The sequence below is a fragment of the Capsicum annuum genome, chromosome 11 (genome assembly GCF_002878395.1).
Source record: "Capsicum annuum cultivar UCD-10X-F1 chromosome 11, UCD10Xv1.1, whole genome shotgun sequence".
Classification (NCBI taxonomy): domain Eukaryota; kingdom Viridiplantae; phylum Streptophyta; class Magnoliopsida; order Solanales; family Solanaceae; genus Capsicum; species Capsicum annuum.
Window position 1 is genome coordinate 3,273,810 of NC_061121.1, and position 24,412 is coordinate 3,298,221.

Here is a 24,412-nt window from a genome sequence, read left to right on the forward strand (position 1 = left end):
ATATCATATATCTGGAGGGTGGTATAAAATAGTCCCGTGAGATATCCTAACTCATGAAATATCCCTACTTATTCCATCCGGTATACCAAACGACTACTTAAGGTTATAGTATGTTGTGGCAACAAACTTGAATAGGCCTAGAAAACAAAACAGCACCTAAAGGTTCTGGGAAATGCAAAGTAAAGATGAAGGCTTAACCAACCAAGTTATACTAAGAGCATAGTTAGGTAACTTAGGGGGAATTAAACAATGTCACCTACATGGTTCGAAGGGGTTCGACTGAATCTTTTACATACTACGGTATTAGTGCTTTGGCGAATAGGGGCTAAAACCCGGTACACAATGCAAACTTACATGTAAGAGAAGCGATGTTACTCAAATGCTGGCACTCATGGCCAAAACCTGAATGCAACAAAATTTAGGTGCTGGACTTTTTCATGGCAAATTTGGTCAAATCGCACAACTTCTTGAGTTGAGGGTTTATCGGAAACAACCCCTTTGCCTTCACAAGGTAGGGGTAAGGCTATGTAGACGCCACCCTCCCCAAACCTTACTTGTGGGATTACACTGTGTATGTTATTGTTGTTGCTGCACAACTTCTGAACATGCAACCTAATAGTGCTAAAATAACCTGAACCTCCAACTTTAAGAAACTAATCACACTCTTGAAATCCAGAAAAATACAATTTCTTTTAACAAAAGAAAGGGAATCAGCGAAACGGGAGGCAATAAATTTCCAAAATTCTACTGCCTAGGCTCACTTTGAACAACAGGAAAAACTTTTAGCACAACATTGATAATGGCACTTGTCCAACGGTATCAGTATGCAACGCGTACCAATCTGTTTGAGCAGCAAAAAATATAGCTTTTTCTTCTCTTTGTTAGTCTTAGCTTCCATCTACATTGTCAAGCTCTCTGGATTCTCAACAATCTTGGAAAACGTTTGAAGGAAGGCTGCCAAGTCCGCGCCATACACAATTCGGTGATCTGCTGTGACGTTCACCTGTAAAAAAATCAAATGTGAAGTATGAATTTAACTTATGATGATGAGAGCGACACTTTGATTACAAAAAGTCATACAAGACTTCGGTTAAGAATTCAATAGCAGGGTTTCAACCATAAGAAAAAAAAATGTTAGCACTTATTTACATGATTAAAGAAGCACTATCAGTAGCTATCCGGTCTTACTTCTACCAACAGTTACTGTTATTTAAGCCCGAGAAGGAACACAAAGACGGGAAATGTACAACAGGAATTTCTATAGGTAGCAAACTTTCCAGTTTAAGGAAATGAGGTAGCTATTCGGTCTTACTTTTACCAACAGCTGCTGTTCTTTAAGCCCGAGAAGGAAGACAAAGAAGGGAAATATACAGAAATAACTTTCAAGAGGTGGCAGCCTTTCCAGTTTAAGGAAATGACGGGGGAGGAAAGGTGGGCTCCAAGACGACAACAAAAACAACCACATACCCAATGAAATCCCACAGGTGGGGGTCTGGGGAGCAGTGTAGCTCCGCCACTGGGTTAATGGGGTTCATCCGAATCCTCTTCGGCGGAAAATTATACTACATATACATGGTTAAAATTATTTTTTATGTATATATATTAGATGTTGAACCCCCTTCGATTAGTTTTTATATTCACTTATGAACCCCCTTAATGAAAATCGCCACTGTTGGGAGGGTGGTGTGTACGCAACCTTACACCCAACCATTCTTGATAACACATTCATATAGGTAACTCAGCAAGGTTATATATTATATCTGGTTGCATTATGACTAGATGAAAATGTGAGATATAAAGGTCTCTTAGAGTAACACAAAGGCTCAAGAGATCCACCCACCCAAGAGTGGTGGAATTATCTGAGCGTGAAGTACATTAGTGGAGCAAACAGAGTTCTGATGTGTTTGAGTCCAGGCACATTGATTTTCGGAGACCTGATTTTTGGGAAAAAACTCTAGTTGGTTTTCGTCAAGGCTGGAAAAAAATTGAGATGATCGTTGCATTGCTTCTGGCAATTTGTTTTCTGTAACTGTTTTTTTAGATAGTTGAAAGTACATTTAGTAAAGAATAAAATGCTTAGACGGTTTTAAGTATGTCTTCACCAGTATGATAGCATCTAAAATGTTTGTGCTTGGGTGATATGTTTCAGAACACAAATATTTCTCGAAATCAAATCCAAATTCACATTCCAAAAAAACAAAACTAATTCCTTCAATACCAACCACAAACCAAACCAATCTTAAGTCCAAAGATAGCTTACATTAACTAAGGATAAAATCCCACAAATACATGCCAAGAACGATTATCTCTAGAGGCTCATGAAGTGCATCTCTTATTGCACTTGTATGATCTTGGAATCTATGTGAGCTCATACTGCCAGTCCCAACCCTGGATAAAGGATAAGGGTTGCAATAGGTTGATGACCAGTGTAAAAGTAGTCAATTTATAACTAGTCCACTTTATAGAGAATTCATTTTAAGGATCCAAACTGCTTTGAACTGTTTTCCTTGAGCCGGGGGTCCATCGAAAACAGTCCCTCTATCGCTTAGGTCTGTGTACACCTACCCTCCCCAAACCCCATTTTGTGGGACTAAAGTGGGTATGTTGTTTATTTAAGGATCCGAGCTAGTTCGGAGTTGAGGCTTCATAGTCGTTACATCTCCCTTAGACTTTTAAACAACATTAGAGACAAAAGAAATCCTGTTGGCAAGTGCCTCCTTTGATATTGGATTCCTGTTACATGGATGGGAGTTGGGACAATGAGTAGAGAATAACAAACTTTATCTCTTAAAATGGAAACTAAAATGTAAGATGGATTCAATAAGTACCACTATCATCTTAAACCATGGCTTGCAGGCATTATAAAATCTGAAATGCTATTAACTAGAACTGAAACCCACCGTAATCCATGGAAGCGACAGTAATTCTCAAAAAGACCTCAGGAGACTAGTCGGATATTCATTAATATAGCCTAAAAGCTTCAAAGTTAATGAACCTCAAGCCCTATCTAGATCCAAGTTAACTTGAACTAGCTCATAGCAGGCTGACACATGAAGAGAGGCACTATCTACAGCCTTTTCTGTTACGATGGTAAGTTCCATCAGAAAAATCTCATCAGCATTTTATGTTGATTGGTTGGCGCAAAATTGGAGATCACGTATCAAATCAGAAAGTTGCAGAATAACCCATAGAACTCAGCATGTAAAAATTATTGTATTTCAGTAATTTCGAGCTGCAAGGAACGGGTGCTTGGTACTGGATCAACAAAGAATTAGCTAAAAATTAGCGCTAAGTTCTTATCTACATATACAATATAGCAATTATCAAGGGAGAATGAAGCCAACTTCACCACATTTAGCACAGATTGTTGGCGTTTCTGATGATTATCAACCCTTGCACGTGTCTGCATTTTGAGGTTCTTGCACCCACCCAATGATTTATAGGATTATGAACGGACCACATGAATTAAAGTTTTCTCTAGACTCCATTCATGGTCCTTCGATCCATATATAGCCAAAAATTGATGAGACACATGTATGTGATGTTTGCTGTTGGGCTTGAGTTAATTTGAAAAGTTTCAAATACATCAGCACTTGTAACTTGTTCAGATGTGATTGACGATATGGACTACTTCAGATACAAGAATCACCAGTCCCACTTGTCAAAGTGAAATTTTAAACTAATCAAGTACAAGAAAACACCAACCAGTTGCTCTTTAAAGAATACCGTTCCTATCCCATCATCCCAGACATTTACTAAGCATACTAAATAACAGTTCAGCCAAAAGTAATTGTGAAAGCTCCAATATCTAAAATAAAAGAAAAAACTGCCAACTCTGAAGAGGATAAAAGGAAAATTTTTTTGCACATTAGGCCTGCTTAGCACCATCTGGCGTAGAGCACGTAGTAATTGATAGGAAAGCTATGTTTATCTTGCTAATCAACATGATCCCAGTTGGAATTTAAATCTCCCAACCCATCTTTGTGGACGAAAAATATATTAGCTTCACATGCACAAAGGTCTAGCTGATGAAAGCCTGGAACACTTGGAGAGTTGCTTAATTTATGCTCATATTCCATGTTTTTAAAATTCTATAGCTTGTAATTGTCTATAATGGTTTAACTTGTTCACTAGGTACGCTGAAACTCAAATAGATTAATCTCATTCTGAGAACTATTACTCGTCTTCAACTTGCTTCTCACTTTCTAAGGACTACCGGACTAGACCACCTTTGCGACTTCATAGATATTACTAACTATTGGAAGAAATCTATATGAAGGATACGCCATGGAGATCAATCATGATAAGAAAATTAAAAGTAAAAATGACACCACGAGAAGTGCAGGAAACCCATCAACTGCAGCGCAGGAAAAATATAGGAAACCCACAAGAATCTCTTTATATCAAGAGACATCTACAAAACCTTTTTTTTGCTATATGCCGTAAAGATCGTGAGTATATCAAGAATTCTCAAAGATTAGCAAGACGAGATCTTATGGAAACAAGATAAAACAATTAAACCGTATCACAAAAGGGAAAGATTTACAAGGATAAAGTAAGCAGACTAAAGGAAGCAACAAGGATGACGCAGTCATTTAAGAATCAAACAAAAACCACCAAAAACTATCAAAGTCAAACTGATTATATGATGTGCAGAAAGTAGCTTTTGCCATGAGAACATGAAAGGGAGGTGGAACCTTTGAAAATCTACAATCATTTTTTATTTTTCTTCTTTGTTTTCAACTTCTAGAATTCAAGGGAAATAGTACCTGTTTTAACCACAATTTACTTAAAAAATTCGACGAGTGTTCTGATTTTGAGTGGCTAGCAACATTATATAAATACTGCAAGCGCTGATACGAGTCAATAAATTTCACTTCTATAACTATCTTCTATCAAACCTAGCACTTAATGGGAACAGAATGCAAGACATACCAGCATCTTATTTTTGACGCTGAAGAACCCATCAGCATTAGCTACAACACTCGGTTTTGATGCTCCAACAGCCATTATAGCACCCTGAACATCATTCAGTTTTGAAGTTTGGGTTATTTCCTAACAAAACGGAATTATATCGCAAACCGAAAACAGCTACATCCAATCCCTCACCTGGCCAGGAGGAAGAATGGCATCAAATCGGTCCACACCAAACATTCCCAAGTTGGATAACGTGAAAGTCCCTGAATTTGGTAACCATAACGTGTTGGTAGACTCCCTTAACATAACCTAGAAATTCAGGTACAAATTCAACGAAAATGAACTGATCTAGTTATAACAGTAACCTGAATTGTACTCATGTGGTTGAAGCTGCTTAGCCTTAGCCTTCTCTACTAGTTCCTTCCACTTTTGAGATAACAGATACAGATCCATCTACACCAACGTGAGATAATAATAAGCATGACCTGTAGGTTAACATCTATTGCTAAACCAGTAACTATTTAAACCAACCAATCACACTAAATGCTAGTGACACTACCTTGTCAGCATCCTGAAGCACCGGTGTAATCAACCCGCCATTAATGGCCACCGCAACAGCAATATTTATACTGCTGTTATACGTAAAGCTCTTTCCATCTTTACAAGAGGAATTCACAACTGGATGTTGAGCAAGTGCCATCGCAGCAGCTTTGGCCAACAATGCAGTCATCGTAACACCCTTCTTCTTAACCTGTTTATCAATTCAAGCACAAAATAGTCTATGTTTAAATCATTGAATCTGAAACCAATTCATATCAGTTAATTTGCACATTTTAATTATGCATCACATTATAGTCTATGTTAAGTTGTGTGACCATCTCATTTAAAAACACAATTATATATCCTGCAACATGTCCATCACAACCCTACTCTTTTTCTTAGGCCAAGCACGTGAAAATTCTTGATGTACAACTTATACTACCTCTGTTTCAATTTATTTTTGTCTTATTTTCGTTTTTAGTCAGTTTAAAAAAAGAATGTCTCTTTCCCTTTTTGGCAACTCACATTTGATACGCAACTAAATTGTCCTGGGATCATAATCCTTGGAATAATTCATTCCTCCTGGGAGATGGGATAAAATAATCCCTAGTTGGAAAGGATAAGGTGGGATATCCCACGATTAAGTAAAGGGCACCTACTGCACTAAAGCTCCTGCTATACGTGGGCAGTGCCGTGATTAAGGGAACCCCTCGGAGCTCTAGCAAAAGTGAGTCTTCATATGGCAATTATCACTGCTTATGGTCCTGGGGGGCTAGGGAAGGGCTGAACCAGAGGGTTTAATACACAGCCTTAGCCTGCATTTCTGCAAGAAGCTATTTCTATGGGTTCAACCCTTAGTCACATGGTAACAACTTTACCAGTCATGCAAAGGTTTCCCTTCAAATGGAATCAAGGAAATTCGATCAATTGAACATTAGGTAGGGGATTCATTCCTAATTGACGCCAACGTCGCATGAGCCTGACCAACCCAAAAGTACACATCAAGATCCAAGACGAGCACGACCATCATATATACCAGGATTAAGTCTGGGGTATCCCACCTTATCCCGCAAACAACCCCCTTAATTCTAACCTTTCCACATGACATGTTTATGACCACCAGATTAAATGACATACATCTTTACTTTAAGGTCATAGGATTAAAAAGTCAATCTTTACTTTCTTAAACTCCATGCCAAATCAAAACCAGACAGGGAATATTGAGATCTCAAATTTAAATCACTCACCTTCAAGTATAAAGCATCAAGTGCATCGGTAACAACAGGATACCCAACACGAAATGTAGGTACAGAGAGACTTTCCACCATATTCTTCGACACAGCAGCTTGCATTGTAGTAAACGGAACAATCGTCGATCCTGGAATCTCCGGTAAACTAACCGTAGCAGCAGCAGGAACAGTATGAGTAGCAGCAGCAGGAGCAGCAGAACTTACACTCTTAGCCGGCACCGACACCGTACTAATTCCAGCAGCTTTCTCAACATCCTCAGACGTAACACGTCCATACGGACCCGTCCCATTAACTTTATTCAAATCAACCTTATGCTGCTTAGCCAATTTCTTCGCATTAGGAGTTGCAACAACAACCCTCTTAATCTTCTCAATCTCAACCGTAGCTTGTCCTCCTTCAGCTTTAATCTCGTCCTTTACCAACTTACCTTTACCTCTAGCTACAGCTTCAGCAACTTCGTCTTCATTTTCAGCTAGCAACCCAATAGGCGCACCGACATTCGCAGTTTCACCTTCATTAACAACGATAGCAGCTAATATCCCATCGTAAAACGTCTCAACATCCATATCAGCTTTATCCGATTCAACAACGACAACTGATTCTCCTTTAGTCAACACATCGCCTTCTGATTTTATCCACGATACGATCTTACCTTCGGTCATCGTTGAGCTCAATGCCGGCATGAAAATCTCGCGAATTTTCGATTGAATGATCGGAAGTTTGTAGGTAGTTGGTGCTCTATGAGTGGAAGCTGTGGAGGTGAGACGGACGCCGAGGGAGGCGGAGAAGGAAAGTGATGCCATTGGAGATCAATGAGAAAATGTGAGTGTAATTTTGTGATTGTCGAAATGAAGGGATATTTATATGGGGAGGAAAGAAGGAAAATGGCGGAGAAGACGAGGGAGTGTGTTGGGTTTAGCTTTGAGTTCTCCGCCTGTTGGGTTTGGTTGATTGGTTGTGGCTGGGACGACGCAGGTATTTGTTTAAATGGCTTTAAGGGATGGTTTGGCTCGAAAACAAGTTATCCCAAATTACTAATTTCGGGATTAATCATATTGAAATTAGTTATCTATCCTCATAACGATAAAAATAATACTATAATTCTAATATAATTAATTTTAAAATAAGTTATTCCAACTAAATATGAGATAAGTTTATCTTAAATTTAAGAAAAAATATTCTGTTTCTATCCTGAACTATACACGAAATTGCTGGCATACACCTAAATATTAGAATTAATTAAAATCGTATTTTTGACAATCTTAATGCCTGCGTTGCACATACGTACGCCTACGTGGACCTCTAGTGTGTTGATTTACCGATGTGCCTCATACGCGCCACGTAGGCACTAAGTTGCCAAAAATATGATTTTAATTAGTGTAGGGGTAATAGGACACTCCTAAAATTCAGGTGTGTCTCAACAATTTCGTGTATAATTCAGCATAGAAATAGAACATTTATTTTAAAATTAATCTCGAGATTGATCATCCCTTATTCCTCCTACCAAATGGTCCCTAAAAGCTAAAGATAAACAATATAAATTCCAACTGTTTGAAACTTAATCACAACAAATTTTAATATTTTACATAATTACTGAAAATTTTAATTTTAAATTTGTCGAGATACATAATTAGCTTCTAATATTTTTGCTTGTTCGGTTTAAGGAGGGGTGAGGTGGATTTTTTTGTAAGTGACTTAAAAACTAAAGGGCAAAGAATATAAATTTCGATAATTTTGAGCTTAATTAAAGCGAATCTCAATTTTTTGCATAATCACTAAAAAATTTGTTTTGGATCTGTTGAGATATATAATTAGTTTTTGATACATCCAGTAAAAATATATTTTTTTCTTTATAAACATAGATAATTAACTCTTGATATATATAATGTGATTTCACATATGAGGTCAGGTGAGGGTACATTACACAACCCTATTATAGATGAATCTATATTGTGCAAATGCGTGTAATTGAAGTGAGATGTGGGTGTTTAGGGATTGCTTTTGATTTAGTTTACATATTTTGATACCACATTATACGAATTGTACTTTCGATCGTATATTAATCAATTCAATGGTTGAAGAATTTGCTGATTGAGAAGCAATACTCAAAATATTGATCACAATATGAAATAAAACAAAAAGAAAGAATACACCTGTAATTTTAAATCAATAAAGATAATAAATATTAAATAATTTCTTTTAATTTGTCTTAAATCTTAATGATCTCAATCTTAAATGTCAAAGTTACATCTGAAAACCACAATCATCATTTTTTTTTAAATAGACCTTAGAGGACTACATTCATCTAACCAAACAATTTTTGTACATCCTTTTCCCTTTCATTTCAAACAAATCAATAAACTTACGGGATCTATATACAATTTCCAAAACTTCAGTACCCAATCTGTATCATTTTCTTTTTCTATCATTTCCAAATTACACCTTATTATACCTTTGCTCCTCTCTCTATCACCATAACACTCCCCATTAGCTCAATCGGATCTTCCTTTAGACCCGAATTGCTTTCCAACAAAACCTAACCCTAAATTCCTTCTCAATGGCCAGCGATTCCAATGAACCTTCTCGTCGGAAGCACCACCGTTCTCCTCCTTCCGACGAAGAAAACGGCACCGTTGAACCGTCGAAACGCCGTAAGCACCGCCACCACCACCGTCACCGTCACCACCGTCACCGTCACCATAGCAAAAAATCCGATTCGAAATCCGAGAAAATGGAAACGGGTCAAGGTGAAGGTGAAATTGAAGCGGTGAAGATTGGTACTGTTACAGGTGTTTCTACTTTGGGGATTGATTATGATATGGAGGAAGGAGAAATTATCGAAGATGATGATGAGAATATCGTGACGGATAAATTGGGGAATGAAGATGAATTGGACATGGTCTGTTCAGATTTCTTTCGATTTTTATTACTGGATTATATAAATTTCGTGCTTTTGTTATTTATATATATATATTGGTCTTACAAGTCTTGTTTGGTTGTTGTTAGGGTTCCTTTTGAAGTTTTACTATGCAATTTAGCTCAGTTTTTGAAAAAAAACGTAACTGTTTTTGAAGATTGATGATGCAATTTAGTTTAGTTTTGGAGAAAAAAGGGGAGTTTTTTGCTAGATTGGTGATGCATTTTAGCTTAGATTTGAAAAAAGTAATTTTTTCAAGGTTGTATGATGTAATTTAGTTTAGTTTTGGAGAAAAAAGTAACTTTTTTTGTGAGATTGATAATGCAATTAAGTTTTTAGTTTTGGAGAAAAAAGGATTTTCTGTTCAATATTGATAATGCAATTTAGTTTAGTTTTTTTTTAAAAATTATGTGTTTTTTTAAGTAGGGAAAAAGATATGTTTTCAAATGCAACATTTCAGCTTTAAGCAACTAAAATGAAGGGCTTGTGTTCGAACTTCTTACTATTTTATATTTTGAAGGCGGTGCTCTTGTGATTCTCATTGCTGTATAAGTTTTAGTGTTTATTTATTTTTTCTTCCAAGGCTGCTTTGGTTGCTGTTAAGGTTCCTTTTGAAGATTAACAATTCAATTTAGTTTAGTTTTTGAGAATAGTAATGCTTTTAATGCCACATTTCAACTTTAAGCAACCAAAAGCAGGGCCTGTGTTTGGATTTTTTCTTTTACTATTTTCAGTGTTTAAGATGTGTTAAATTTAATGTTGTTTCAACTGTGATTAATAAGTATGTTGCACAAAACAGACATGAGAATTATGTATCCTATACAGCACTATTACATTGGGGACAAAGTTACTCTAGGCGTGTCCTGATGATTGAGGGCTTTCTTTTTATTAGTAAGAAACTTTCTTGTGATTGTTAACATTTAAATCTTTTTTTCTGTCTGCTAATGTTGGGAATGGTACTTTTTTCGTTTAATTTAGCTCATATTTCTTGTGTAGGAATTGCATGAAGCTCAAGGACAAGGGCCTGCAGACAATGTGGAAAAAGTTGACGGAGATTCCATTGCTTCAGGACGGCATGATGAACAAAGGAAAAGTAGAAAGACTGATAGTTCTGGAGAGAGGAAATCCAGTGACAAGCATTTAGCTAATGGTAGTTACATAGATGAATTTCATAAGTTGCACTCTGAAACACGGAAAGAAGATAGTTTTGCTGGTGAAGAAAGTAGAAAGCAAAAAAGCTACAACGAGGATGAAAGTAACTTACAGGATCAAATAATAAAATCCTCTACTCCTGAAAATGCTGGGAAGAAATCTGTCAGGGTATCATCTTCTTATGATGATCACCATGAAGAGAGACATGTTACAAGGTCATCAAAGTCTCCTGATCGCTCCAGAGGAAGATCACGATCCAAAAGCGTTTTGGAGGAGTCTTTCCTTGTACCTAAGTCTCATGAGAAAGACGATGCATATGAGAAGGAAAGCAGATATAGAAGTAACATTGATGATGAAAAACTTGGATACAACAGGGACTATCAACATGGAAGCCGAGAGTCGTCAAGGGACAGGGAAAAAGAGCATAATTCTAGTTACAGCAGACGCTCAAGAGACGGGTATCATAACAGGGAGAGTGTCGACAGATATTGGGAGTGTAGCATGGAGAATTACAGGGATAGAGTGAGAGAGAAAGGCAGGGAGCGTGAGTGGTCTAGAGAAAGGGGAAGGGAGAGCGATAAGGAGAGGAGAAGGGGGAGTGATAAGGAGAGAGGAAGGGAGAGCGATAAGGAGAGGGGAAGGGAGAGTGATAGGGAGAGGGAAAGGAAGAGGGACAGAGAGAGGGAAAGAGATAAAACTCGAGATAGGGAAAGGGAGAGGGATAGAGAACGAGAATATGAGAGGGGGAGGGGGAGGGAGAGGGAGAGGGAGAGAGATAGTTATAAAGAGAGGGAAGAGAGGGAAAGGAGGAATAGGGACAGGGATAGGGAAAGCAGAGGACGAAGTAGGGAGTCAGATAGAGATAGATATAATGATAGGTCCAGCAGACAACGGGATGATGGTCTTGATTATAATAGACGTAGTAGACATTATGAGACCGACATTGAGAATGAAAGGCTAATTAATCACATAAAAACTGAGAACACGAAGCAAAATGCTGTAGAGACAGACATTGAGAGATCTAGAAGGTATTGTTAAATCTAGCCAGGCACTTTTAATTTCAGAAATTCTTCAGCAGAGTTGATTTCTTTAATATGTGTTTTTGTTTTTCTCATTTTTGGTGTATTGCAGAGATGAAGTTGAACAGGAGGATTATGAGGAAAAAGTTGTATTCCAGCTTGCTGAACAGGAAGAAGAAGATGAACTTGATAGAATTAAGGAGGAGAGCAGAAGGAGAAGGCAAGCTATTCTTGAAAAATATAAGATTAAGCACACACAGAAAGAACAAGTTACTCAATCCGGGGACGTTGGTAACTTCTTTGACCTGAGATGTCTTGATATATAATTCGATTCTGTTTTATTGTATTTAATGTTTAAAGCTTGGCCTGTTCTAGACCTTTATGTGGATGATAAGTCTTTGGTTGGTCTGTTTTGTTTTTAGTTTTTCAGTTATTTAACCTGACAGAGGTAAAGCACCTTTAGGTTTCGTCTGCATATTCATGAATATAAGATGTGGCAATTCCTGCTTGCTTAATGAGTTTAATTTTGGATTTGTTTTCTTAAATGTGTGTGTTATAGATCTTAGGATGTTAGTTGGAGTCTGTTGCCACAGCTTTTATGAAATTTGGCATTGACTGTAAATCATTCTGGAGTTTTATGCTAAGATATTATCTGTTGGTCCTCTGCATGTCTGGGTTAAGTTTCTGGGCTCTAACTGTGTTTTTCATTTATTGACATTAGTTGAGATTCATATGGATCAGTCTACTCAAAGGCCAGCAGCCGGAGAGAATGTTGTGCCAGTGTCGGTTGATGGTAAAAGCAATGGTGCAGATGTCCATGTTGATGAGACTACATTTTCTGTTGGGAAATCACCTCTGCAGGGCAGTCATATTGCTGACGAGCAGGCTTCCGGAGCAGGTGGACTGGGACAGGGTACTCCAAAGGTGTGTTCACATGCCATTGAGATTTAAATGAGATTTTTCTTTCTGGTGGGCCGGTGGTACTCTTTTTATCTTTCAGCACTACTTTCTGGAAGTTCTTAATTCTTGTTCCTTACATTTGTTTAGATTTAGCCTCTGCAGCAATTTGCGTCTAAGTTTGCCTTTTGCTCCAGTAGTCTTTTTCTTAAATGCTGGCTTTTTCTGATGATTGACTTCCGTTTACTACACCTTGCAGAGTGAGAGGTCGGCTGACATGTTTTGTGATGATATATTTGGAGAATCGCCTGCTGGCATCAGGAAGACGGTCAGTCGCTTTCTTAGGAACCTACTCAGAGTTTTTGTGTTGCTAATTCTTGGATTTAGCTTGTGTTGACTTCTAATGTCTGGAGAGACTAGGGGCTATGCATACTTTTGGAAATCCAATGTAGCACTTTTTATGTTGGCCATCTCATTGTTTTTTTTTTTTTAAATCAATTGAAGCGACGCTCAAAATGTGTCGAGCGTTTCGCTCTTCTAATGTGTGCTTTAGTGAGTCAAGGCGGCTCTAAGGCTACTTTTCCTTGCTATAAGCTTCTTCTGAAGAAGCGGTACTAAACAATTTATATTTCATGTTATCCTAATTTTTTTTAGAATTTCTTTGTTCATTTCTTTGTTATTCATGCTTGTAATTATTAGTCTTGGACTAAACATATATTTTTGTATTTTTTCTTCATTTTGCGCCTTTTTTCATTAAAGTCCACACGTTTAGTGCTTTTTTGCACTTTTTTGCTTCTGAGTTTTGATGACAGTGCTGTGAGCATACTTGCTTTCCTGCTGAATAAAAACTGACAACGGTGAATCGTTGATGATGACGACAAAATATCTTTTATCTTTATTATGGTTCTTGCTGAGACTTGAAAGCTGCTTTCTTTGTCCATACTGATGGAGTATGTCTGGATCTTTTAGCTGTGGGAGACTTTGTATTACCGTTCAGTTTAAAGTGTGATGTCTAGGAGTAATGTATTATTAGAACTCTGGATTGTACGAGTCCGTATAATTCCTTGCTCCATGCTGCCCAAACAATAACAAAGGAAAAGTCTGCCCGACAAGAGAGAAAAAGAGGATTGTTTTCTTGCTTTGTAATTGTACTGAACCTGTGGGAAATATGTTACTGTGCTTATTGGAAGTCCTTTCCTTGTTTACTTAATAAGCACCCGGATTTAATTTTTATCTGGTTTTATCTGTCGTCTTTCAGGGCAAAGGAGAAGGCGTGGCAGTTGAGCGCAGTGGCCTTCATGATAACTGGGATGATCCGGAAGGTTATTATAGTAAGTATTTCATCTAACGTATTACTTGGACATTCCATATTTCAGCTTTTACTTCAGAGGATGATAGTGCTGCTACGTCTGATACTTGGTCCCATATTCCTTGATTTTTGCTCCTGATAGCCTTTCTCTGTGTTAATTGTTTTTTGAAGATGATTGATAAATTTTGATTAACATATGACTGATTTTCTTTTTACTTCTGTTGGATAACTATAATAGTGCTATTTATTCAGGCCCAATGACACAAAATATTAAGGAAAAAAAACTCTCCTTTTTTAAATTTCAAGTTGAGATTATCTTTTTGGTAGTTCATATTATTTCTCCCATTTATTCCATTTCTCCCATTATCCATCGAGTTCAGAACCTTGCAGCACCGACCCTCAGGGATATCTCAGTTATCAAAAAGTTTGATTTTTTTTTTTTGCTGAAAGTTGTTTCACCCTTGTGCTTGGTACAACAACAAACAACATACCCAGTGTATTCCCACATAGTGGGGTCTGGGAGGGTAGAGTGTACGCATACCATACCGCTACCTCAGGTGAAGTAGAGAGGCTGTTTCCGGTAGACCCCTGGCTTAGGACCGATAACAGTATAACAAACACAAAAGGTAAGTGCATATAAACTAGTAACGTATGCAAAAGAAATTAACACTGCTAGCCACAAGATAATACTACAGCCACAACACCACGAACATGAACAAGAAACTCCAGACACAAAAGAACGCTTCCTTACTATTACCGACGCACTCCCACCCCCTAACCCTCTACCCTAATCTGCGTCCTCCACGCCTTCCTATCGTTTTTAGGTTATCGATGTCTTAGTTGATGTCTACTTGTTGGTTTGCAGGTTATCGTTTCGGAGAAATTCTTGATGGCCATTATGAGATTGTTGCTGCTCATGGTAAAGGAGTCTTTTCTACTGTTGTTCGGGCTAAAGATCTCAAGGCTAGACCTGGTGACCCCGAGGAAGTAGCAATAAAAATGATACGCAATAATGAAACAATGTAAGTAGTTTTTTAGTTTCCCCACATCTCTGGTTGCCTTGGTTGCCTAATTATGTTGTATTTGTCCTTTTTAGGTATAAAGCAGGTATGGAAGAGTTGGTCATACTGAAGAAGCTAGTTGGTGCAGATCCTGAAGACAAGCGTCACTGTGTTCGTTTTATTTCTAGCTTCAAATACCGGAATCATCTCTGTTTAGTTTTTGAGTCTCTTCATATGAACCTCCGTGAGGTTCTGAAGAAGTTTGGACGTAACATTGGACTCAAACTCACTGCTGTGAGGACGTATGCGAAGCAACTTTTCATTGCTTTGAAGCATTTAAAAAATTGTGGTGTGCTTCATTGTGATATTAAACCCGACAACATGTTGGTAAGTCAAATGTTTTGAGTATCTTCATCTTTCCGTGGGCTAGCTAATTCTCCCACTTCACATCTGCTGGAAGTGTTACTTTGCTTCCCATAAATTGTATGTGTGTTGACATCTCTATATTTACTTGTTTAGGTAAATGAAGCGAAAAATGTGCTGAAGCTTTGCGACTTTGGTAATGCTATGTTTGCTGGAAAAAACGAAATTACTCCATACCTCGTGAGCCGTTTTTACCGTGCCCCAGAGATCAGTAAGCATCTATTCTCAATATTTGCTTTTTAGATTTTTGGGACTTCCCTTTCTCAATTTTTGCTTTTTATATTTTGGGACTTCCCCATGAATGTGTGGTTTTGTTTGATTAAGTTCTGTATTATGTCATGTTGTGCAGTTCTTGGCTTGTCGTACGATCATCCGATGGATATATGGTCAGTTGGTTGCTGTTTGTTTGAGCTTTATGCTGGAAAAGTGTTATTTCCAGGTCCAACTAATAATGACATGCTTCGTCTTCATATGGAATTGAAAGGTCCATTTCCAAAAAAGATGCTTAGAAAGGTTCGTCTTAGACATTCTCTGTATTATACCCTTTAGGAATATTTATGATTTGATGTTATTATCCTGGTTAATAGTTGCTGCAGACAATTCTGGGTGATTGCATTAGGTGCTGCTTTTATAGCCTTTTCACGTTTTTTTAATAAGTGACATTATAAAGTTAGTATGGAAACAATAATTCTCTCCGTTCTTTTATTTCAGGGTGCATTTACAGATCAACATTTTGACCAAGATCTCAATTTTCTTGCCACCGATGAGGATCCTGTTACAAAGAAGGTTGTTTCTTGTAGACTTTAGCCTGTCTTCTCATTTCTAGATAAACAAACATTGATAAGTCATTAATGATAAACTTTCGATATATTAAATTTTGGTTGCACTTATATACTTTTGCAGGCTATGAGGAAGCTGATTGTTAACATCAAGCCAAAAGATGTCAGTTCAATAATTTCAGGTTCTTCAGGTGAAGACCCAAAGATGTTGGCTCACTTCAAGGATCTTATGGAGAGAATATTTGTGTTAGATCCAGAAAAGAGAATGACAGTTTCCCAGGCATTGAGCCATCCATTCATCACGGGCAAGTGAACAACAACGATGATTTTCTTCTAGGGGCATGCTGTTGCACTAGACACTAGTGCATTTTGATCATATAGTTTATATTCAGTTCTCTAATCATTGGGCTTTATCTGTTTTTATCAACTATCCTGGGTTAAGTGCTTCGGAGCTTGGCATGGTTGAAGTTGCAGAGAAGATTGCTGACTGTGGGAGATCTAAATCTTGGCAGTTCTTTCAGTGGAATGTTTTCTGTTCTATCGTAAGATAACTTGCCAAAGGCGTTTTTCCTTCTGTACTAATTCTTGATGGTGACATTATAAAGACCTTCATTGAATTTTTAAATAGTGATCATGTCTCAAGTGGTACTTTGGACACACGTCTTGAGAGTGGAGAATAACTTTGTGCGCCAAAATAGATATTGACAGAAGCATGGTTATTCATATATCTCTGTAAATAAACACTATTGAGTATCTGTTCACTCTGAATGTAGTTTGGGATCTGTCTTTTATCGTTTTAGTCCCTTTCTGTACTTTTTACTTTTCTTGACCTCTTGTCTTCAAATCTCTGATTTAATTGTTTATTTGTGTGGGATTACATAGTTTTCAGGCCTATTTCTTAATTGTGTATCCTCTCTTTGTTTTACATACTGTTCAGAATCCTCGGGTCCTGGAAAGTCTAATTTACTTTTTCCTTCAGGATATCTACCAGGGCTTTGCTGCAAGATTCAGTGATTTAGATGCTTAAAAGGCACCCTGGAGAAGGTACCTTGGTTTGTTTGTTAGGAATTACTGTGACACCCTTTAAATGTTGTGAATCTTCTTGATTCATCTAACATCAGCCATAATTTGTGAATTTTCTGTGTTAATTTTAATTTTCCTTGAGAAGTTCTGATTTCTGGACTTCAATTTGGTCTTGCCTGCAAAATGCATGCCTGAGGGTGGCTTGTTAATGAGCCTCCTTAGGATAGAATAGTAAAGCTATCAAGAGCTGGAGTTCTTATTCTATTTGGGGTCATTGTTTTCCGAAAATAATTTTGAGTCATTCTTATTTCTTCTATTTCTTAAATCCTTTTTATAAAATCACTTTCTAATAAGTTGCATTGCATCTGATCCATGGTATGGTCATCCTGGAGCAATGTATGACTGGAGTTGATCAGATGCCAGCCTTGAAGTGAGAGTTTTCCCAGTGAGTTGTCAATTTTATTTTCTTGCTGTTTGTTCATTAAGAATAATTTATTCTACATCCCCTTGAGAAGTGTGGTATTAATGGGTTCTTTTTGTCTTTCTAGGGTGTGGTTTCATGCATCTGCAGTTCTAGTAAGTATCCTTGACTTTCATTGTGTCTTTGGTGTGGTAGGTGGGTATCGTTTGAAAACCTGATATTTTTCTATCGATGTCTTGCATTCAACGTTTGTTAATCATCCATGGAAATGACCTATATGGAGGCGGATTCAAATTCTTATCTGGTTCTTCTAATAAAATTGGCCATTGTAGATCAAATCTATCTCAAATTTCAATTGTCCCTTTTCTGGACACTTCACGTGCAGATGTAGCTCCTCTAAGCAAGTGCAATTAGAGACTGTGATTCGTTTAGGTTTTGATCGGCAAGAATGAAGTATCAGTCTAAGCTACAACATGTCTTTGTTGAAGCACCAGGAAATGGTCTGCCTTCAATTGTTCTTGAAGCCAACTGATTGGAACCTTCTACCTTGGATGAAAAGATTTGGAGGGAAATTCATTGGAATGTGTGGGAGTGTTACTGCATGGTGCTCTCCACTTGCCATGCCTTTGAATCATGCGGGTTTAATAGTCCGAGCAACTTAGAGTCTCCTAATGGTCAATGACAGTGTGGAGGCAAAGAACGCTAAGTGATTTCTTCCCATTTCCTAATCCTCGTGGTAGAACTACTCGATATCTATGTTGTTAGGAGGTAGTATCTGGTAGACTAGTTGAGGTACACACGAGTTTGCCTGGACACTACTGTCATTAAAAAGAAGTGTTACAGTGCCCTCCCTGGTATACTCGGTTAATAAGCCCTTACAGTGAACTAAGAACCAAAATAAGCCACCTCTTTAATAAATAACCAAAATAGGCTAAGCGTAGCAAATTATTACGTTTTACCCATTTTTTTTAACGGTGCTTTAACAGAGATCTACAGTAAATAACTTTTTGTAAAACGTAAGAAATTCTTACGTTTATTTGTAAAACGTAAGAATTTATTACGTTTGACACAACCCCCCCCAAAAAAAAGTGTGTTGTTAAATCAACAAACTTTAGTCAAATCGTGTAAATTGTAATAAAAAGTTACAACTTATATAAACTGTAACTTTTTATTACAATTTATATAAATAGACCTACCAAGCGGATGAAAAAATTTATTGTGTGTAGATAGTTTGAATGAAAAAATTTACTGTACATTGGCACACTCACAAGAACCATAGGATTAAATTGTGATTTTATATGCTTACCTCACCGACAACATAAATCAATTTTACAGTATTAATACAATTTAACTTTTTATATTTTATTATTACTCTATTTTTTAATATTATATTATTGAATTTGTTATGAAATGTAACATATTTTTGTAGCTCAATCTAACCTGATGGTACAGGACCTCAAAACACTTAAAAGTGGTATAAAATTGTTTAGGAGGTATGACACTTTATTTAGATTTACATTATATATACACGAATAAGGTAAATAATTTTACACTATCAACATCTAAGAGAAAGAAATGTAAGGCGATGGGGACTGGTTGGTTGGTGAAACTATTTATATAACTTGTAACTAAGAAATGTAAGGCGATGGGGACTGGTTGGTTGGTGAAACTATTTATATAACTTGTAACTTTTTATTACAATTTACACGATTTGACAAGTTGAGATAAAACTGTTGATTTGACAATGCACTTTTTTTTTAATTTTATTTTTGTGTTTCTTACATTTTACAAAAAGTTCATTTTAATTATAAATCTCCGTTAAAGCACCGTTACAAAAAAGGGTCAAACGTAATAAATTATGTTTAGCCTATTTTGGTAACTTATTAAAGAGGTGGCTTATTTTGGTCACTTTGTGGGTGTTTGGAAGATATTATAATCTAGTCAAAATAGATTATAAGTTGCTTTTTGCTTAAAAATGTGTGTGGCAATTTTTCTAATTGCTTAAAAAAAGTTATTTTTGGTTTTTTTTAAGCCAAAAACAAGAATCACAAAATCCTAACTTGTTTTTTTTGGAACTTATAATCTATTTAAGTTGACCAAATAACTTACCTTTGTATCCCTTGTAATTATTACTTATTCCAATTTTACCCTTTAGTCCTAATTCTCCTTCACTACTCCTTTCTACTTAGTTACTACCAGCTTAGGTGATGATATGCAGCCTGCAAGAATAACAACTATTATACCTCAATCCAAATACTTAAGACACGCATGTTTGATTTCACTGGATCATTAGTCTTCTCAGACAACTTCCCTCCATAGGGTTTTGAGGTTTACCTCGCTTTTTTTCTTATAACCTTGAACCCCAATAGCATTGCACCTATGAACCAGAGCATATGGAGGTCTACGTAACACATAAACAAACCATCTCAAGTGGCTTCTATTCTTTACGTGTGCAACTTACACCCTCAAAGGTTAAAAGCAACAATTCTAGTTTAATAAGAAAATGGAAGTGTCGTAAATTGCACCTTAATGATACAAAATCTTAACGTAACCATGAAGAAACAAATAATCTTTTAATATATAACTATTTTTTTCAAACACAAACATTCAACTCTTAAACTCTTAGAAAATTTTTTTTTTAGTGCATAGTCATTCATGAAAATATATTTTTTTAATATATATATATATTAATTTAAATTTGAATCAGTTTAGCAATAAAAATTAATAATAATCAACTCTATATATTATTAACAACTATAAGGGTATTTTAGTCATTTTGACCAAAAAAAGTGCTTAAAAGCTTTATTTACCAAACTCATCAATAATTTTTTTTCAGTTTCAGCACTTTTATCCAAACACTTAACTGCTTATTTTTAAAATAAGTTCAACACTTTCAAAAGCACTTTTAAAGAACTTTTTTTTCAGCCGCTTTTTTTTCAGCCTATCCAAACGGGCTCTTTGTTCATATCTTGGCTTTTTTTGGTTTCGAGTTCTTGCAAAGTAGTCTTAACTACTCATTGCCTTAAGTTTTTGGTTAAATCCTTCTATATTATTGATTGTCTGGGGTTTGTAGAGCGGTTACTGATGTCTTGGATTGCTCCTTTCGTAACTTGAAATATATTTAGTTGGGTATTTAGATTCTTTCACATGGTCTCGTTTCTACAGTTGGTATTACTCTATTGTTCGTTTGGTTTGCATTTCTCTCTTGTTCAATTCCGTGCATTGAGCCATTAATTTGTTTCAAAATTATCTTGTAGTTTGTTAAATCTGCACATTCTCTGCCCCTGACCCACTTTCAGTTTTTTGACTCTACTCTCCCTCAACTTTTAGTCCATTCTTGTATGGTGTCTCTCCTTAGGTTCATCTCTAGTTCCATGAAATACAACAGAAGAGTAATGAAAACAGTAAGAGACACTAGAACTGGGCTACTCGTGCGGAAGGTTGTTTCAAAAGAAATTCTTGTCCCTTATTGGTTGTGTAAGAATTTCCAAATGAGTCTATAATGTTATAGGTAACTATGAATATCCATAGTCTGTCGTAATGCTTTGGTTGGATGCTCATATTATTTCACATGGTGTGATAACCGAACTTTTGAAAGTTCATTTTTACTACTGCTATTATATTGTATTCATTCGCTTTTGGCCCTTCTCTTTTAATTTGTCTCATTGAGATTTTTCTCCCCGTTAAATTCATTTGTCAAAATAAAGCAATATAATTAAACAAAGTTCTACCAAAGCCCATGTAAACCCCAGAATTACACGTGTAGAAGGGCGTTGAGTGGTACACTTCCTTTATTGGTTGTGTAAGGGTAATCAAAGGGTGTTTATAGCACTCTGGCCGCTCCACCCATATGTTCAAGATTTTGGTTTGAACGCTCAAATTCTTTTACAAAAATAATACAACAACAAATGCAGTGTATTCCCACATAGTGCGGTCAGGGGAGGGTAAAATGTAAGGAGTCCATACCACTTCCTCCGAATAAGTAGAGAGGGTGTTTCCAATAGACCCCCGGCTCAAGACAAAGGACAGTAAACAAAGTCGTAATAAAACATGAAACAAGATGGAATAACAGAACTAAGACACCCACAAGGTATTCTACACACTAACACTAACAAATCACACCCAAACCCTCCTAACTAGAAGCTCTAACCTATGTACACAATCCTAAGACTACTAACCCGGCTACACCAAAGCACTCCTATCTACTGGCTACAACTCATTCACGCACACTAGCCCTCTAGCCTAATTCGCGTCCTCCATACCTGTGTAGGGTCATGTCCTCAGGAAGTTGTAACTGTTCCATGTCACGTCAATTCAATGCTCTTATGGCCTACCTACCTCTTTAATGGCGAGTCAATTGTGTGACTTATCTGACTATTGAAGCAATGATGCTTGATTGGATCTTCATTTTGAGTTATAATACATTCTTCACTTTACTACTCGAACAATGTGTTGTGGATCTTTCAAAAAAAGATGTCATTTGTGGTCTAACACCTTAGGTTTTGTGATTGAAGGAAGGCACTAGTTAGGAACTTATCAATATAATGCAATTGAAAATTATAAACACTGCCAATAATTAGTTGGTAAAATGGTTTGAGAAAGCTTTTATTGTGCGAGATGAAATAAAACTGTCAATCAAAAATTTCTAGTTTCGTATTCCTAATCACAAAATTTTTTATTCATAACGTCCTTAAGAATGAAGATTATTTTAAAAACTAAATTTTGTTGTATTGATGCTCATTAAAGAGAGAGTCCACGAGCGATGGGACACATGCCTGTACTTAAGTGCTACCAAAGGGTGAAGTGCTGCTTAGGTTTTGAGTAGATTAGGGCAAGACATGCTTCAAGCAATGCGAAGGTACTCTTCCCTGTGTATATTCTCTCGCTTAAATGATGAAACTATGTAATGCTTAGTTGAATCTTAGTTTTGATTAGATTCTTAAATGATGGCACTTTGTAAAGGCTTGAGTTAGATCGTAGTTTTGATTGGATTTTTCTATGTTTGCACATTATTAATTGTAGGGGGTGGGCATTAGGTCCGTTTCCGTTTTGGAAAACCCAGTTCAGTTTTTCTGTTTTTGTTTGATAAAAGTGAAAACCGAAAATTATTTTGGTTTGGTTTTCTCAATTTGGGCTTTTTCATGTTGCGAATTTTGAACGGGTGATAATTGCGTTTTGTTTTCATGTAAAATATTCAGAATTCTTGGAAACCCGCGTATATTAATCGGTTGACATTACCAATCACTTTTTATTGAATAATAAGTGACATTACCCATCATTACTTTGGATATGTAAGAAGCACCAGAGGGCCAATTTTGCCCTTGATCTATGTTGAAATGGTCCAACTTTTCTCTCCTTTAAAAGTTGGGGGTCATCCATGTCCTCGCCATCTAAGTTTCTTGGACTTTTCAAAAATGTTGCATCACCCGTGTTAGATCCTCCAAAAATGCACTACTTTTGAAGGATCCGACATGCCCCTGATGACATTTTTTTTGAGTATGAGCAACATAGCTTGCTGTTACAATTGGGGCTCGAAAGCTGAACTTCTAACCATAAGGACAAATTTGGATCTTTCCTTTATTATATACTAATAATTAGGCTCTATTAACTGGAGTAGCACAAAAACTTGCCACATTGCTATTGTCAAAAAAATTGAGCTTCACAGCAACCCAAAAGAATTTGTATTGTGAAGTAATTCTATAAAAATATATTTGAATGGAAGTTTGCTGCCTTTGCAGTTTTGTCTATTCGGCTTTGTTCTATTCACTCATGCCTTGAAATATACTTCAGCTGCATTTACTGTCTGTCTTGACTTCTCTGTCTGCTGTTCTTGTGATTGTGGGACCTTAGTGCAACACTGCTCTTCGTATTTGTGATGTCCAAGGATTTATTTAAATTGTTTGTTGCTCAATCACTCTGACCATTCTTTCCTAGCTTCTTGATGGTCACTTCAGAGTATCTGTATTACTTAGTGGCATTATGTTTTCTGGTTATGGTTGTTAGTAGTATAGGGTTGAGTGTTTGTCGACTTTTTCATAGATTGTTAAATTATCATATCATTTGCCTTGATTACTTGCAAAACTGCGGATCCGGTTCAGATGCTAGTAATGAACTTATTGCTTCATGATTTTAGCTTGTTGCAACTTCACTTGAAGTTGGGGAAAGTTCTCTCTTAATGGTTACTTAAATCAGTGCTACAATTGTGTGCTGCACTAATGATGAAAAATACCTGCCTTTCACTTGGATGTGCTGTTTAACTCGATATTTTAGCACATCACATTTGTCAGGATTCTGTAGCGTTAGTAGTGTGCGGTTCAGTTCGTGAGTCTCTATTTGGGCAGGTCCATTATTGATGTTCGCACTTATTCTATGAAAAATATGAGTATCAGTTCATATTTCTCTTAGCTTCGAGTTATTATTGAAGAAGCTTTTGAGATCTTTTGCTGCCTTGTAAATAAATTGCCAACTTTAACGGTCTGCAAGTATTAAATTAAAAGAAATATGTATATAAATACATAATATAAGCACCTACTAATACATGTGTAATTAGTAAATATGGGTGTGATTAGGGAGTATTTAACCATATTCACAAGCACGAGGACAATGCAGTGGGAGTTTTTCTATAACTCATATTAAATAAGTATTTCGTTTTGTTCAAGTTTTGGTGATTTAAGTGGTCTAATACTGATCTGTATCGACATTGTACTGTACTTGTTGACGATTCACAATTCCGTAATACTATATTGTTGTTTCTCACAATTGA

The 24,412-nt window shown here is 36.6% G+C and overlaps 2 protein-coding genes across 6 annotated transcripts; one reads left to right on the forward strand and one right to left on the reverse strand.

Moving 5' to 3' along the window:
• Positions 1 to 644: 644 nt before the first annotated feature.
• Positions 645 to 7,777, reverse strand: LOC107847314 (dihydrolipoyllysine-residue acetyltransferase component 4 of pyruvate dehydrogenase complex, chloroplastic). Its single transcript, XM_016691502.2, has 6 exons — positions 6,705 to 7,777; positions 5,477 to 5,668; positions 5,283 to 5,370; positions 5,110 to 5,180; positions 4,936 to 5,019; positions 645 to 1,003 (listed from the first exon to the last, which is right to left on the reverse strand). Exons 1-6 carry the CDS (start codon positions 7,509 to 7,511, stop codon positions 899 to 901), a joined length of 1,347 nt encoding a protein of 448 aa, XP_016546988.1. The 5' UTR covers positions 7,512 to 7,777; the 3' UTR covers positions 645 to 898.
• Positions 7,778 to 9,039: 1,262 nt separating this feature from the next.
• On the forward strand, positions 9,040 to 24,412 carry LOC107847313 (serine/threonine-protein kinase prpf4B). Of its 5 annotated transcripts, XR_007047065.1 has the most exons (16): positions 9,040 to 9,607; positions 10,622 to 11,805; positions 11,909 to 12,087; positions 12,518 to 12,720; positions 12,953 to 13,021; positions 13,952 to 14,024; positions 14,868 to 15,024; positions 15,099 to 15,390; positions 15,523 to 15,637; positions 15,776 to 15,939; positions 16,138 to 16,212; positions 16,330 to 16,747; positions 17,185 to 17,249; positions 17,621 to 17,673; positions 17,777 to 17,804; positions 22,396 to 24,412. XR_007047065.1 is itself a non-coding variant. In XM_047399354.1 (12 exons), the coding sequence occupies exons 1-12, from the start codon at positions 9,266 to 9,268 to the stop codon at positions 16,516 to 16,518; spliced, it is 3,042 nt and encodes a 1,013-aa protein (XP_047255310.1). In that variant the 5' UTR covers positions 9,040 to 9,265; the 3' UTR covers positions 16,519 to 17,004. The 5 variants fall into 5 exon arrangements, 1 of the variants encoding a protein (XP_047255310.1); XR_007047068.1 differs by having other exon boundaries at positions 17,185 to 17,673; XR_007047067.1 differs by having other exon boundaries at positions 17,777 to 24,412.

Bases quoted from the DNA above. Each gene is read 5' to 3' on its own strand.
- LOC107847313 (XM_047399354.1), top strand. From the start codon at position 9,266: ATGGCCAGCGATTCCAATGAACCTTCTCGTCGGAAGCACCACCGTTCT. The intron at 13,022-13,951 runs GTCAGTCGCTTT...GTCGTCTTTCAG, and splicing joins CTGCTGGCATCAGGAAGACG to GGCAAAGGAGAAGGCGTGGC. The intron at 14,025-14,867 runs GTAAGTATTTCA...GTTGGTTTGCAG, and splicing joins TGATCCGGAAGGTTATTATA to GTTATCGTTTCGGAGAAATT.
- LOC107847314 (XM_016691502.2), bottom strand. From the start codon at position 7,511: ATGGCATCACTTTCCTTCTCCGCCTCCCTCGGCGTCCGTCTCACCTCC. The intron at 5,669-6,704 runs GTGAGTGATTTA...ATTGATAAACAG, and splicing joins TTGATGCTTTATACTTGAAG to GTTAAGAAGAAGGGTGTTAC. The intron at 5,020-5,109 runs GTGAGGGATTGG...AATGATGTTCAG, and splicing joins CCATTCTTCCTCCTGGCCAG to GGTGCTATAATGGCTGTTGG.